The 14,924-nt window shown below is 41.5% G+C and overlaps 2 protein-coding genes across 5 annotated transcripts in view; one reads left to right on the forward strand and one right to left on the reverse strand.

The window, feature by feature from the left end:
- The first annotated feature begins 1,336 nt into the window (after positions 1 to 1,336).
- Positions 1,337 to 3,877, forward strand: nkx6-2 (NK6 homeobox 2). Of its 2 annotated transcripts, none has more exons than XM_021580261.3 (3): positions 1,337 to 2,152; positions 2,517 to 2,689; positions 3,084 to 3,877. In XM_021580261.3, exons 1-3 carry the CDS (start codon positions 1,741 to 1,743, stop codon positions 3,330 to 3,332), a joined length of 834 nt encoding a protein of 277 aa, XP_021435936.1. In that variant the 5' UTR covers positions 1,337 to 1,740; the 3' UTR covers positions 3,333 to 3,877. The 2 variants fall into 2 exon arrangements, with proteins under 2 accessions (XP_021435936.1, XP_036816358.1); XM_036960463.2 differs by having other exon boundaries at positions 1,367 to 2,152; positions 2,496 to 2,689.
- Positions 3,878 to 5,600: 1,723 nt separating this feature from the next.
- inpp5a (inositol polyphosphate-5-phosphatase A) overlaps positions 5,601 to 14,924 on the reverse strand; it is a 192,264-nt gene continuing 182,940 nt past the window's right edge. The window contains exons 13-16 of one of the 3 annotated variants that reach the window (XM_036960462.2): positions 11,325 to 11,436; positions 8,329 to 8,397; positions 7,476 to 7,512; positions 5,601 to 7,262 (exon numbers count right to left, since the gene is read on the reverse strand). In XM_036960462.2, coding sequence (XP_036816357.1) covers positions 7,225 to 7,262; positions 7,476 to 7,512; positions 8,329 to 8,397; positions 11,325 to 11,436 — 256 coding nt within the window. In that variant the 3' untranslated portion in view covers positions 5,601 to 7,224. Of the gene's footprint in view, positions 7,263 to 7,424; positions 7,513 to 8,328; positions 8,398 to 8,499; positions 10,894 to 11,324; positions 11,437 to 14,924 lie in introns of those variants that run through there. The other 2 variants (XM_021580257.3, XM_021580259.3) reach the window with 2 other exon arrangements.

Genomic DNA, 14,924 nt, shown 5'->3' on the forward strand with positions numbered 1-14,924 from the left:
TGTTTTTAACACGTTTGAAAATGTCACTTAACTATAGACTCGTTTTATCTCTCTGCCCCTATATAATTTATAGGCCTATTGTTAACTAAATTGCCTAAAGAAATGCTGTGCAAAATTGGAAAACCTTTACTTTTTCAAACCCTTTAGAATGAACATACTGTGTTTATTAAAGGTCCAAGGTGCATTTGCTGAACCGTTCAAATGCTAACGTGGCCATATTTCACTCTAACAACATTCATACATCTCCATAAAATATTAGCGCGGAGGCTTGAAGCAGCACTCCATTTGATGACGTCTAGAGCCACGCGGTTTCCTCAGTCCAGGTCCTATCTCATGACGGAAATAATGCAAAAACAACAATGATAATTTGAGTAATGAAAAAAAAAGACAGGTCTATCTGTTACACGGGTTAGTTGTCAGTTTGGACACGATGAAGGCTACCAGGGTAAAGATATCGGTGCCTCTGACCAGTGACAGTGATACAGATACAATCGCTTATCTGATTTTCTATTGAGTGGGCCAAGTGATACCATCTTTAAGACTCACTATGTTTGTCTTGACCCGTACTATAAAAAAAAAAGATTTACAACATAACACGAAACCAAAATAATGGTCATTTCTATATATATATAAAAAAATGTATTAACAATTCTATATAGATCTAAAATATTTGTTTACAGCATTTACAGACCATATCAAGATAACCCCACAACAACTAAACAGCCCAATGAATCCGTTATTAATTTCGACTTCTAAAACAGACCATGTAAGCTACGAATAATAGCAAAAATAGGAATTTAGTGTAAAGTTAAGATGATACTTGGCTGCAAAATAATCCATTATTGTGGTCAGTTAATTTTATCTTGCGCTGAAATAGATTTGATTAATACTTTTCTAAAATGTAAACCTTAGTGAAGTATGCCTAGTCTATATGCTTGTTATACATCCACAATCCAAAAACATAAAGAATGCTTTTCAATAAATACTGGATGCCTCTTCTAGAAATGCAAAGGCTATAATCGCATCTTGAACCTCCTGCAAATCACTGGTAACAATGAAATCACCATACCGCATAGTTGTATTGAGTTTAATGTACTTACATTGTCATCGGTAATGGGTTATATTGTAAATAAATCGTATTTGTCAAATCTTGAAACAATGATTTCTACCGTATGATGCATCATTAATAGCAGTACAAGACGATCTTGATAGAGTGTGGCTTTGTCCAAGGGACGCACATGCAAAGTACCCGAGTGTGTCCCCTCCAATCAGAGCGCTCTCTCCCTCAACATTATCCAATGGGAAATATGTGCATGCAGGTTGCTGCACGGTTATCAGTGCATCCCGCTTCACTCACGCCATAGTTCGAGTCAATTTACAAAGAAAGCCGACCCTTATGGTCACCATCAAAACCACTAAAAAACATCATCAGATCCTTCGACTTGCTAGAGGATTCTCGATGTGGACGCATGCGGCAAACTCACTATTGACAGTCTGAACCGGAGAGACATTTACAAAAAGAATCTAACTCTTGTCCGACAACGCAAGATAATTTCTCTCCTAAAGAAGTGTTTTTGTTTTCTGAAGTTTCAACCTTCAGTGGCTGCGGTATCCAGGATATACTTCAGAAGCTCCTGTATTGGCCTTTGCTTATCGACCAGTTCAGCGCCTTTATATTTATTACTTTCTCTGGTTTATTATTATATTTACTCGAGCAAATTTGGTGGTTCATGCTCCCAAATGTTAGCTGTTGGGCAGATGGATGCTAACAGGCAGAGTGCTTTCGTCCTAGGCAGTACACCGCTGGCAGCATTGCACAACATGACCGAGATGAAGACGTCTTTATTTCCCTACACTTTGCAGAATCATGCGGGCTTCAAGGCGCCTTCTCTCAATAATTTGAACACACAGCTTGCCCTGGGGACACCACATGGAATTAGCGATATCTTGGGTAGACCTATCAACTCAGCTGGACAGCTGCTCTCGGGCTTTCCAAGGATAAACGGCTTGGCCACCGCAGGAATGTACTTTAACCCAGCAGCCGTTTCTCGGTACCCGAAGCCCCTGACGGATCTCCCAGGAAGAGCACCCATATTCTGGCCTGGTGTGATGCAGAGCTCCCCTTGGAGGGATCCACGAGTGCCCTGTCCTGGTACGCTTGTTATCTGGCTGTGTATAGTGCAAAAATGTTTAAATGCAGCTATACAAATCTTTATGTTTTACTTTTTGAATGACATCTCTTGAATAGCCTAGGATACTTGTTTACTTGTTCGGTAACCTATGTTTTGGTTCTCCTTGTAAATAACTTATAATAACTACCTATACATAACGAATTCGATGGGCTATCCATTTATATTGGTTTCCGTTTTAATTCATATTCTAAGCCTAGCTATGATAGTCAACACGATGTCTCTCTCCAGGAGTAAACTCGTGACAACTGTTTACTACTGATGATGAAATACTAATCACTGTTGTGTTTACATATTTTTGACTAGACTCTTCAATCTTTTTTGTAGCTCAAGCAAACATGATGCTCGACAAGGATGGAAAGAAAAAACACTCCAGACCAACTTTTTCTGGACAGCAAATTTTTGCATTGGAGAAAACCTTTGAACAGACGAAATACCTTGCTGGCCCAGAGAGAGCTCGACTAGCTTACTCTTTAGGAATGACTGAAAGTCAAGTCAAGGTGTGTATCATTACTTGAGTCTTTTTAAAATCTTTTTTTTTACATGAATTCATTTATAAGCCTAAATGTTAATCGTTTTAAAATTAAAATTGGTATGTGGCAGTTCTGTGTGTAATGTGTGTTTTTCTCAGTTATTATTATTATTATTAGCAGGCTTATTATTATTATTAGCAGGCTTATTATTATTGCCAATATTGTTAACATTGGTATTTGCCTATGCTGTTATTATGTTTTCATTATTATGCAATTGGAGCTATTCGTAACATCATGGTTTTTTTTGCTCCAACTCAGATAGTAATAACTTTATGTTGGAATAATAATTACTACCCACTAAGTATGCCTTATAATTGTATTTATTACGTGTTTAATTGTATGTTATTGCTTCTCCCAATAGGTATGGTTTCAAAACAGGAGAACCAAATGGCGAAAGAGACACGCAGCGGAAATGGCAACAGCCAAAAAGAAACATGATTCTGAAACTGAGAAGATGAAGGAAAGCTCGGACAATGAGGATGATGACGAGTACAACAAACCTCTGGACCCTAATTCAGACGACGAAAAAATCACAAGACTTCTGAAAAAGCACAAGGCTACAAACCTTTCCCTGATCAGTCCATGCAGCAATAGCTCGGACACCTTGTGATGACAGTGACGACTTGTCTTGAAGAGACTGAAACACTCCATGGTGCTTCTAAAGCTAATTTAACCAGGGTATAAATTGTTCAAATGGAAAGAAAGGGCGCTGATGGGTGGTGTGAATGATTTATGTTGTACAAACGAAAATGTAAGTGAGATGTATATATTTTTTACTGAGTAAGTTATGTTATTAAACCAATGTAAACAAGACATGGCAGCCTTTCCCGCAAATCCCGATAAGCATATACCCTCGCAATATTATAGCTTCATTTTGTTATTTTATTGCCGAATAATGTTACCCATCTCTCCACCTTTTACCATTCTAAATTCAATACAGGTACACAATGTATGAATGCAAATGTTGTAAATTATAATGTAAAAAGCTTGTTTTAACGATTTCAACTCCGTTCTATAATTTGAAGGAATTTATGTTTTACCTCATCAAACAAAGATAGAGAACTGGACCATCGTTTATGTTGGAATAAGAGAGTATTATTACTTCTGCGAAGATGGAAGAAAAAAAACGTATTATGAATAAATTATTTAACAAGCTTTTGTTTTTGAACAGTTTATCTTCACTGAAATTACTCTTCATTGAATAACCACGTATTTTGACATTGATCGGGACCCACTCAAATACTGAGAAAGACGGGTCTAATAAATTATAATTAACGGAAACCTGTTTGCTTCTTCTATCCAAGACAGTCTGAGATGTTTTGGATCACTTTTGTAAACCTTGCTTACGCAAGATGGAATAGCTCAATGTTAGATGCGTTGATGAAAGTATAGGCCTATACTAAACTAATAGGCCTAGGTCTTGTGAAATTGGCCAACAAGGACAAACTATAAATTACACTTGACATTAGACTACTTGTAATGTTAATCTCAATATTATACTTTTCTTTTTTACAACGGTGTTGTGAATGATGGTGTTGATTAGGCCTAAACAATGTAATGTCTATACAGGGAGTTCCATGAATATATAGGCTACATATAAAATCCGTATTTATTTTTCCAATTTTCTCAACATTTCAAAAAGGAAATTGTCTACAATCACAAACCCAGATATGGTCATTGGAATGGAGGGTTGTTTATAGGTTATAGCCTCCATATGTTTGCGTTACAACCCCAAATTATAGCCTACTTTATGTTTGCAATTATTAGAGTTTGAAGTGTGTAGACTACGTTATCCCTTTTAAAGTATATAGACTTCACACATCTCAGAACAGTTTATTTTGAAATAGTGATTTTCTTTGGACCTAACGCTCTGAAGTGTAGTTTGGATTTTTGGTCATATTGATTGATTCGGGCTCATTCATGCTTAAATAGGAGAGAGAATGACTACTCTACAATGTAGGCTATATTTAAAGCACAAATCAACACATTTTCAGAAAAAAATATATAAAATGTCCATAGTGCTATGCCCCTACAGGCTAATTAATTAAACTGCATATTGTACTGTATTTTGTATGCATTTCAGATATCTGATACCACGTTTCACTATTGCCCTATTACATTTATTGTTTATTATATAAATGCACTGGTTCTAACTTACTTGAAATATAGAAATTGGCCATTTTTCCATAACTGTTTTCTATATATGTCTAACACGGGAAAATGTTTTCCGCGTCCACACAGGCAGCCCAATTCTGACCTTCTTTCCTCCACTAATTGGTCTTTTTGGCCAATCAGATCAGCTCTGAAAAAGATCTGATGTGATTGGTCAAAAGACCGAAAAATGATCAGAATTGGTCTGCCTGTGTAAACGCAGCATAATAGGCCTAGAAGGCCAGTCTAGCTGCAATATCCATAGGACTAGAATTACCAAAGTGGAGACTTACACCTCGATCACACCGATAACGTCATTGCATTTTGGTTAAAAAAAGAAGAAGAAATACACCCATTTCCAATGGAACGCCGCGTTTGCCTTGCACCATTGTATTACAGACACAGTTCGTTCTGTGGAGCACAAATTGGATGCATCGAACGGCTTGACAGAAATGGTAGCAGAAGGTGAACGTTGAAATGTTGTTGCACACATGTCCAGATGATGCTGCGTTCATTTTGCGCGATGACTCTGTAGCTGCATGGTTTAACTTGATGTGATACCACGAACATCTTTGAAAACGGTCATCTCTACGTGCACCTAGCCTCTGTACGATTGTGGCCACGCATGTTGAGCAAGTTTTTACAAATAACAAGACCTAATAAATCTTGTTGTGCGGTAGGCAATGCTGAAGTGATAGATGCGGTGGAATGATGACAAAACACCCACTGAGTTCTAATGGTTTTATTGCTTGAGAACCGCATAACCAACACTAGAGGCCATGACGTCAATGGGGTATAGAATCTCTATCTGCTGAAAGAAGTGAACTGCAGCTTCTCATCACGTGACCAGTGGGAAAAACAAGCAGTTTTTGCCTACGAATCAAATCACACTGCTAAGACGACAAAAATTCAGCGGCAGTCACAAAATCATTTCCACTTGCGGTGACTTAGATGAAGAAAAAAAATAAAATCCTGGATCAATCTAACGGCTTCACACAGTCTGAACTCTGTAGTGTAGTAAATTAAATCAATAAAAGGAAACCTTCGCGTTTCATCAACAGCCTCCCCTAATCGCTTTTTAACGCTCGAACGAGCGATGAGAGGACCTTAATTTGCAACATTGCTGTGAAGGCTGTTGAAGGCTACATACAAAAGCAATTCTTCCTGGTCTTTACCGACTTTTAGCGTTTTTTTTTGTTGTATTTTATTTTTTTTACAATGTATAATCAATACCTTTATCTATCAGTTGGTACTTAACTATTTTATGTTAACTCTTACACAATTCATTTCTTTGTACAATACTTGGCACCATAATGCAGTAACAAAAATAGATACCCAAGCCTATCTAAAAACATCACATTCAGAACCATAATATTATTACATAGAAATAAGTTAGAATAATAATAATGAAATAATGTGGGACTGCTATATATGAAACAATATCTTATATACTTACATGGTCTATGGCACTGCTTAAAATATCATTGGATAGGCTATATAAATCATGTTGGCTGAAAAGTTTCTTTTCTTCTTCTGTCCATTGTAATGTTAGATTCAAAGGTCATGGCTGATGAAACACCCAGCAGCCATATTGTCTCCATATACTTCAGCATAACAATTGTGGTAAGAATGATAAATTATCTCTTTAAAAAGTACAGTATATAAAATGAGATTCAGCTGATGTGAGGCATGGCAGTGTTATGCACACAAGTCAGCAATGACAAATAAAAAAAAACAACAAGAAAATAAAATAAAAATGAAATTAAGTGAAAATATTTATCTATTCTAAAACAGTGGGACCACAAAGTTTGGTCAGAAGAGAGAGAACAGCACTAAAACCATCAACAACTCTATGTTATACTGTCCAATGTACAAATAAGCCTAACAATATAGATATACAATTTTTTTTGCATTGCACTTTTTAAAAACATCTTACATACTGTATGGAAGTAGCTTCTATGTTAGAGGCGTACCTAAAATTGCAAATATGGTATCTAAAATAATGTAGTTTTGACTAATTTCTATTAGAGTTTTGGCAACAAGGCTGTGACATGGAAAATAGTTGTCCTTCCTTTCTCTGGGGGAATAGGGTGCGTCGCAATTGTGAGGTCAGTAAGATGTGTCTTATCGCAAACATGTCTCGGGTGGGTAGTCCAGATACTGACGTGTTGTGTGGAAAAACAGCTTGTATGAATGAGGTGTTAGAACGACTGCAACTGGTCAGCACTGCTGAACAGTCTGTATAGGGTCTTCAGTGTATATGTGTGTGTGTGTGTGTGTGTGTGTGTGTGTGTGTGTGGCGTTTGTGTGTATCCTGTGTCCAACTCTCGTGTTCTTCTCACAGAGGCGCTTCACGCAGATATCTTTTCCACCCTTTGGCACCACTTCCCTGACAAAATAAAGAAGAAAAAAACAGACACAATGAGAATTATGCCTCAGCGTCAGGCATGTATTATACAAACAACTAAAAAAATGTAGGAAACCAAAGCCTAATTAATTAATAATGACGGTAAAAATCTACAATTGATTAATAATAAATAAAAATATTTACCAAGACATCACTGCACGTTACAACACTTGTGCTTATTTGCATTAGCTTTACCTGCCCCGGTTGTTAAACGAAAGGACAGGTAGACAGGCTGCCAGACAGAGGGACACAGAGACAAATGAGCCAGTTAGCAGCAGTCCTGCCCTGAGTGTGAAGGGTCAAAGGCAAATGGGGCCAATACAAGTTTAAAGCTCTCAAACACGCACAAAGACACACACCCTAAACTCACATACCAGGGGGGGGGGGGGGCACATATTTTCACCTGCGCGCTAACTACATTGGAAAAAATGTAAACATAGCAGAATGTGATTTTAGCGGGTGCATGTGGTTCTTGGCCTAGGTCTGGTGGAGTATCTCTCTGTACCCAGGTCCCCTCACTCACACACACACATACACTACTGTCCAGTCCACAGTAAGTAATGATGAAAGACTGAGGAGTTCAGCTTTAAGGCGCCTCTCTCTCTGTCAGCCTAACAGCCACTGTCTGACACTACAGACTCGAGGGACTGTGTTAAATACTATCCATAAAGTCAGCATGACAAAAATAGCCTCTGATCACAATATGACTGTTCACAGCCAACTTTTGGTTTCATTATAGGCACATGCATAGGCAATTGCAGTAATAGGTCAGTGGAGTACTAGTTTTTGGTTATGATAAGGTAAGGTAGTTGGTACTAGTCATATTCTTTCAAATCAAGGACTGTACTGAATTCCATTCATTGAAAATGTCTGGAAATCCCAAATTCCAACAAAGTGCAAACTTAGTTTTCAATTGAAACAATAGAACATGATGAAATAATGTACTCAATTTCACACATACAAATCCATACACAGACAACCACCCATACCCGCAAACAGGCAAAACAACCCAACACAACCCAGAAGTGGGATAGGCCTGTGATGTTACCTTATGGTCCCCCATGCAGACGTTGGGCCCTATATTGTCATAGACCAAGTTCTTCTCCTCATTTTCAGGCTGAGAAAAAAAATAAATAAAATGCATGAAAATAATTATATTAACAGTAGTATAAAAATGTAAACAAATACCTAAAACATAATCGAAAGAGAAAAATGTTCCTCCCAGTGTGCCAAATAATTTTATTTGTTGCCATTTCGAGGTCAAATAAGCATTATTATATACAATGTTATTACAAGAAAATTCTTATCTTAGACATTTCAAGCGGTGTCATTAAACCTGATCCTGAAGGAGCCTACAGTTGATTACATATGACTGATTTATAACTAACAGCAGAGTTTTAACAGAGTTAATACAACTTCAGAAAGTCAATATTGCACATTTTACTTGAAGATTGAATACAGTGAATGGACAGGAACTGTAAGGAAACCAGTTACCAAGACCATATTTACCTCCCAAACAAATGAGCTCATACAGCATATGAATGAATCATGTTTCCATATTTCACACAAAGGAAGTGTCAAAACACAGACATAAACCTCAGGCCTAGACTATAATAAATCATTTCTCTGGTAGAACTGAAGACTTTTTAAAGAGCCTGAGAGCCGTCAGTTGTGACTAGGTGAGCGCAGCGCTTCCACTTGAGAAGAAACAACGAGTAGCTTCAGAATGGACCAGAAACTTAAATCCAAATTAACTTCAAACCTATCCTGCTAGTCTAAGGTCACTGGTGCGCTGGCGTGCACCGGGTACCTCACTTTACCTTTCTATAGGGCCACGCACCGGCACTTTCCCCAACCGCCTGCCAAACGCATAAGTCGCTGACTCCTGGAGCCCGGGATACATTCATCACATAGAGACTTGATCATTTACAAAGACAGCATCAAATTGTGGATTTTCGAGCTGCATAATCTTTAGACAGATAAACAAATTACCGGGGGCCCTCCGGCAGAAACAGAGCGCTCGCTCCGCTGAGCATTCATTACCGCACATCCACCCTCCGGCGCTGTACCGCGCAGGCAGCGGGCAACCTTTGGTGTGTTAGGGCTCGGCAAGCAGAAAATAACATGGCGGCGAGTTAACCGACCATGCCATGATAGACGATGCCACGTGGACGCCTGTTTTTCAGGCCCATGTCTCTACAATCTGTAACGCTGTCTTGGAGTGACTGAGTGTGTGTGTGTTTGTCTGTGGTGTGTGTGTGTGCGCATGTGCGTATGCTCAGTGCATCATCAGCCAATCTGTGAACATTTTAATGTTAGGCTCCCCTACAGTACAAGCAATTAACCTGTAATTGAGAAAATAAATAATTATAGAACTACTATTTATGGACAATTTATAGCCTTTTTGTCTCTTTTTTAAAACTAATGATGAGGGCAAGTGTTTTGGAAAGGGGGATTAGCCAAACCTTCTTGTAAAGCCACAGCAGATGAGAAGAAAGGCTAGTAGGGAATTGTTATGTTTTAGAAAGTCAACTTCCTTCCTCTCCTCCCTTCTGTGTTCTGGAGCTCAGAGATGTGAGTGTGGTTGTGTGCAGACTCCCACTGTGAAGTGGACCGGGCTTTTATCCTAGAGACTCCTGCACACCCCCAGACCATCAGATAAACGGCAGAAACAACTACAGTAGTGCAGAAGAGAGGTGCTCCTGTGGAGGAAGGGATGCTCTGGTGTTGTGTTCATTAAAGATTCTCTCGTCGCCATGGACGGCAAGTTCCTCCCCGTACAGGGATATGTTCAATAGGGCACACCGTAGCAAAACGTTTTGCAGTGGACATGTTCAGACTGTTTCTCTCGGTTTCACCCCATTTCGGACAATTTTGTGCCTACTGAACATCTGCCATGCCATGTCAAGGTGGCTGCCTTCACTTAAATTTACAGCTGGCCGGTGTAATCTAGTCTCATTTATCACGACAGATGCCTTCCAACAGCTCTATTGTCATGGACCATCTCCAGCTTAATCAAGTGTGAGTGTGCACTTTCAGACACAATACATTTCTCCTCTTGTCACCTTAAAAAGCATAGTAATCAAATAGGTGGACAAACTCAATCTATTCATTGGGCTGATTAAAGCAACAACAAAAAAAATGGGACACCTCCGTGTAAACTGAAATGACAGATTTACACAAACTTTATTTTTTTACGACAACAGTCGCCACCAACAGGGAAAACTTACTAAAAAAGGATGCAGTCCTTAAAGTTGTGGTTACATGGAAAATTGTAAGTTAGGCTGACCGTAAACATGTTAAGAGATGCACTTTGCGAAGATGCCAAGTGCTGAAGAGGTCTTAGAAACAGTTTTGCATTATCCAACCTCAGATCCGCCTTGTTCTCTAAACATCACAGTCAGACGTGAACAACTTTGAGAGACTAGCATGGTAGATATTCCAAGTAATCCAGCAAACAACAGGGGAAAAACAACAGTCTGGAGCCCAAACTGGTGCCGTGCTGACGGGGAGGGAGGGGAGTGGTGGCAGATTGGTTGAGAGTTTACAATGCCTCTTCTGGATTTAGGCAGGGTGGTGGGCCACAGCTTTGGGTTCTGCCACTGTGTTGACTCTGAGAAAGAGCAGACAGAGGGAGCACAAGATCTCTGTCTTTACAGGGCCATTATGGCTCGCTGGCAAGCTAGAAGATAGGGGACATATATACTGTCTGTGTGGACCCTGGGCTTAAACTCACCATATGAATATTCACACACAGTAAATCCCTCCATCTGGGAGGCTGGCAGAGCAGAGAGAGAGAAGAAGAAGTGAGAGTAACAGAGCGGGTTGAAAAAAGAGAGAGAATGGAGGAGAGGTGAAGAAGTTGAGACGGAATGTGAAGGAAAGAGGGATGGAGGAAGAGCAGAAGCCATAGACCAAGGGTGTGACGCTATCCCCGATTGGCAATCCAAGATTCTACATGAATCTGGGATCCACCACGGGGTGATGGTCTACTAATGACTGTTTTTGCCGTGTGTATGTGTCTTAGGCTTCTTAAAAACTCACCTTTAAGACCAGGTCTTTAGCTGTGGCAGACATAAGGACGCGGTCACACCAGGCAGGGCATCTAGTGTTCATGTACTGCTTTCCCTGACTGCTGTCTTCACTGTACGGATAACTGTGGAAACAAACCCCCCCCCCCAAAAACACACCATCATCATACAATAATCAAGACTTCTGTGTTAATAAAGAGGAAGAAATACAAAAATACAATTCTGTGTATTCTAAATTAGATTGTTAAAGGGATTCTTAGTTAGGGGCTAGAGCACAGAAAAGGAGAGAACACTGAATCTAAATCAGATACACAGCTTTGACTGTCTGGAAATCATCTTTTGATTAAACACACATGGATGGCTCAATCAGAGAAATGTTTACAGGCTCAGTGGCTCTCCCCCACTCTCTCCCCCCTCCTCCCCCTCTACATCCCTATGCAGCCATCAAAAAGAGATTAGGGCTGTGGCAAATGGCCAAGTGAGATTGTATCTGGTAACAGGAGGAACAATCGGATGATTTAAGTAGCCCGGGCCCGCCGGGAACCTCATCGAGCCGATGCAGATTTACATTGTTGAGAATTCAATTTAGCCCTACAGCTCATCAAACTGCATTAGATTTACATGCCACCAATCCAATTTGTTTGTGCGGCTCATCAGGATAGGACTGGGTTTACATACTGTAATACCAATCCAATTTGCTCCTTCAGTGCTACACACAGGGCTCACCGTGGCGTAACGCAACACACGTTTCCCCCCGGGGCCAGTAATAAACGAATGACAAAATAACCCCAGCCGTCCGATATTATTCTCCATTGTCGAGACGCTCAGGTGACGACGTTAGAAGACTTGAAAGTAACAGTGCAATTATTATGTTTCCGTGTGTGTATGTTTGTGTGCGCATACATCTTCCTGTGTATGCACGTGTGTTTTACACCATAACGGGACGTGACCCCCCCCCCCCCACTCCCAGTATTCTCCAGTCAGTCAGATGGGTCCATAGGTCCGAATGAGAGGCTGCTAGCACACAGCTTTCGGATACATTCACCTAGCTAACTAGTCGCTGCTACGACACACACAGGCACCTCTTTAGGCCAACCAACCAGACATGCTGTGCAGGGCAGGCCATACACTGTCACATTGAAGCCATGAAGGGTGATTGTGTCACTCTCAGGCAGCCAGGCAGGAAACCAACTGCGCAAACAGAGGCCTGGTAAACACCTCCAGAGGTGCGCACGTACGCGCACGTACACACACACGCACGTACACACACAGCTGCCACAGCACAAGGGGGGATGCTACAGTTGTGCCATGGCGACCAGTACGACCACAGACTGGGGACTACGGGAGGGCGGACCGGGGCGGGCCGGAGGGGGATAGGGGACGAGAGGTACCCACATCCGGCCAGCGCACAGCACCCCCCTGCTGGGTGAACAAACAGGCCTGCAGAGAGGGCTCCTTTACAGAGCCTCCAGCCTCCATTTAGCATTAACGCCACGTTAAAGCATGTGGAAATGCAGCAGGTTTTGGTATGCTAAAGAAGGGTTGATGGAGGGATCCTCCGGATGAAAGTCTTTCAAAGACGAGAGGAAGAATAGGACGAGGGATGCCGGGCGGCAGAGAGAGGAGCGGGGATAGAGAGGGCTCAGACAGTAAAGCGAGAGTGCGGGAGGAAAAGAGCAGTGTCATCAAAGTGTCTCGATCTTCAGTGGCTGGCCTAGCTACAGACTCTCCAGTCCATACAGTGAACTGGCCCTAAATGACTACGCGATCTCTCTAAGGGAAGGGAGTATCAACCTATCGTAGCAAATTGCTGTGGAGCACATTAACAAAAAACAAAACCACTATTACCCAACTGTTTTTGATAATGAAAAAACACATCGGGAAAAAGGTTATTAATCACCGTATAAGGGGATTAGCGATACTCAACAATGGCAATTGAACGATAATGTCTATCTGCAGGCAGTCTTACCCTACACTCCTCCTCCCCTTCTCACCGCACCCTCCAATGGCTCCAATTGAGATAACAGGTCCTAATGCAACAGCAAACATCAGTGGCGGCTTTGGGGAGCCCTGTGTGATTAATGTGTCCGATTAGCGCAGATACAAACGTATCTGAAAGCAAACGGGGCTAGTGGGTGTGTGCGGCCGGAGCCCGTCAGCTCCTATCGGTCTCTTATTGCCCGCAGCAAGACTAATTACACTAATTAAATGGGGCTGAGCTGATAAACTCAACAATCGCCCACCTGTGTGTATGAGTCTGCCATGTTCGCTGTGAGACGGAGACCCACACACACACTCGGCTGGCCCAACTTCGGTCCCTCAGGTAGGCTACTGTGGTGCTGCTGCAACTGGCTTAACGACCTAGAGCAGAGGTTCACCAGCAGATCTGCTAACAGCTTCTATGAACCACCTGTAGGTAATGCATAGTGCACTGTGAATATATTCACATGCATTCCTAAAGGTGGTTATAAGGAGCCGTGAGCTGTTGCCAATGCTTATATTGCAACCAAGAATCACTATGGGATGACAGGAAGCATCGAAAATGAGGAAGTCAAAATGTGCACCTGCACACAATTGAAAACGTCCTCTTTTGTTGGGTTATAACCTCTAGTGTAAAGTTCACAGACTTCAACACGGGGAACTTCCACATATCCAACATGTCTCTCAAAGCCACCACACCATTACTCATTCTTCATGTGGGTTTTTAATGTTCTACTTCCTGCTGCAACATCACTCATAGGATTTATTTTCTGGTGAGTGTGAAAAGCCTGGTCAGTCGTGTGTTTGAGCAGTACCAAGCATCGGCGACGTGAAACCCAGCCCTACTGTGTGTCAGTCAGACCTGGGTTCAAAAACTTTTAGAGTTGGCTCTAAACGTGCCAGATGGGTGGGGTTTGCATTTGCCCGTTTGCAGCTATCCTACTGGTTCCATTGCACAAGGAAGTTCAATTATTTGAACCCAGGTCTGGTATCACTCAGCCTCACCATCCAGAGAGAGAGCGCGGAAATGGGCCGGGCCAGGCCAGTTGGGAGCTCTTGTCCCCAAGCTGCAGTCACCCAGCACTGTCGAGCACCATCCCCGTTCTGTTGTGTCCAACATTTCCTATCTCCTGGCCAAATTCCGTTATCTTGTTTTACATAATGACAAATAAGTGACAAGCCAAACAGGGGCCAATTGAGTGTGCCCGTATTTAACGAAGGGAATATAAACTAGTGAATATGGGCAGGGCAGGGAGCCAGAGATAAGATTGGTTACAGTATGAATGACACACGGGCAGAGGTAAGGAGGGGCATCATGGGGCTAATGTCACATGACTCAGTGTCGGACGCAGGGATTGGCTTAGCCGTCAGGTTATTTTCTTTTTACGGTAAAGTAAACTTTTTTCCCTCCCAACTGACTCACCTCTCCCGCTCCTCCATATTTGTTTACCGTTATCAGGGGAGGCTTGGCAAAGCAAAGACGGAAACGAGGAGCGACACACCTCAATTTTCATTCACAAAGATCAGCCGCACAAACGGCTATCAATAAAACTCCCTGAATGTTTGCTCCACATTTCAGGGTTGGAGAGCTCTCCGTCACAACATTGGCCCAATACAAACACAGTGTCAAATG

The sequence above is a fragment of the Oncorhynchus mykiss genome, chromosome 23 (genome assembly GCF_057628025.1).
Source record: "Oncorhynchus mykiss isolate SJ-2025 chromosome 23, ASM5762802v1, whole genome shotgun sequence".
NCBI lineage: Eukaryota > Metazoa > Chordata > Actinopteri > Salmoniformes > Salmonidae > Oncorhynchus > Oncorhynchus mykiss.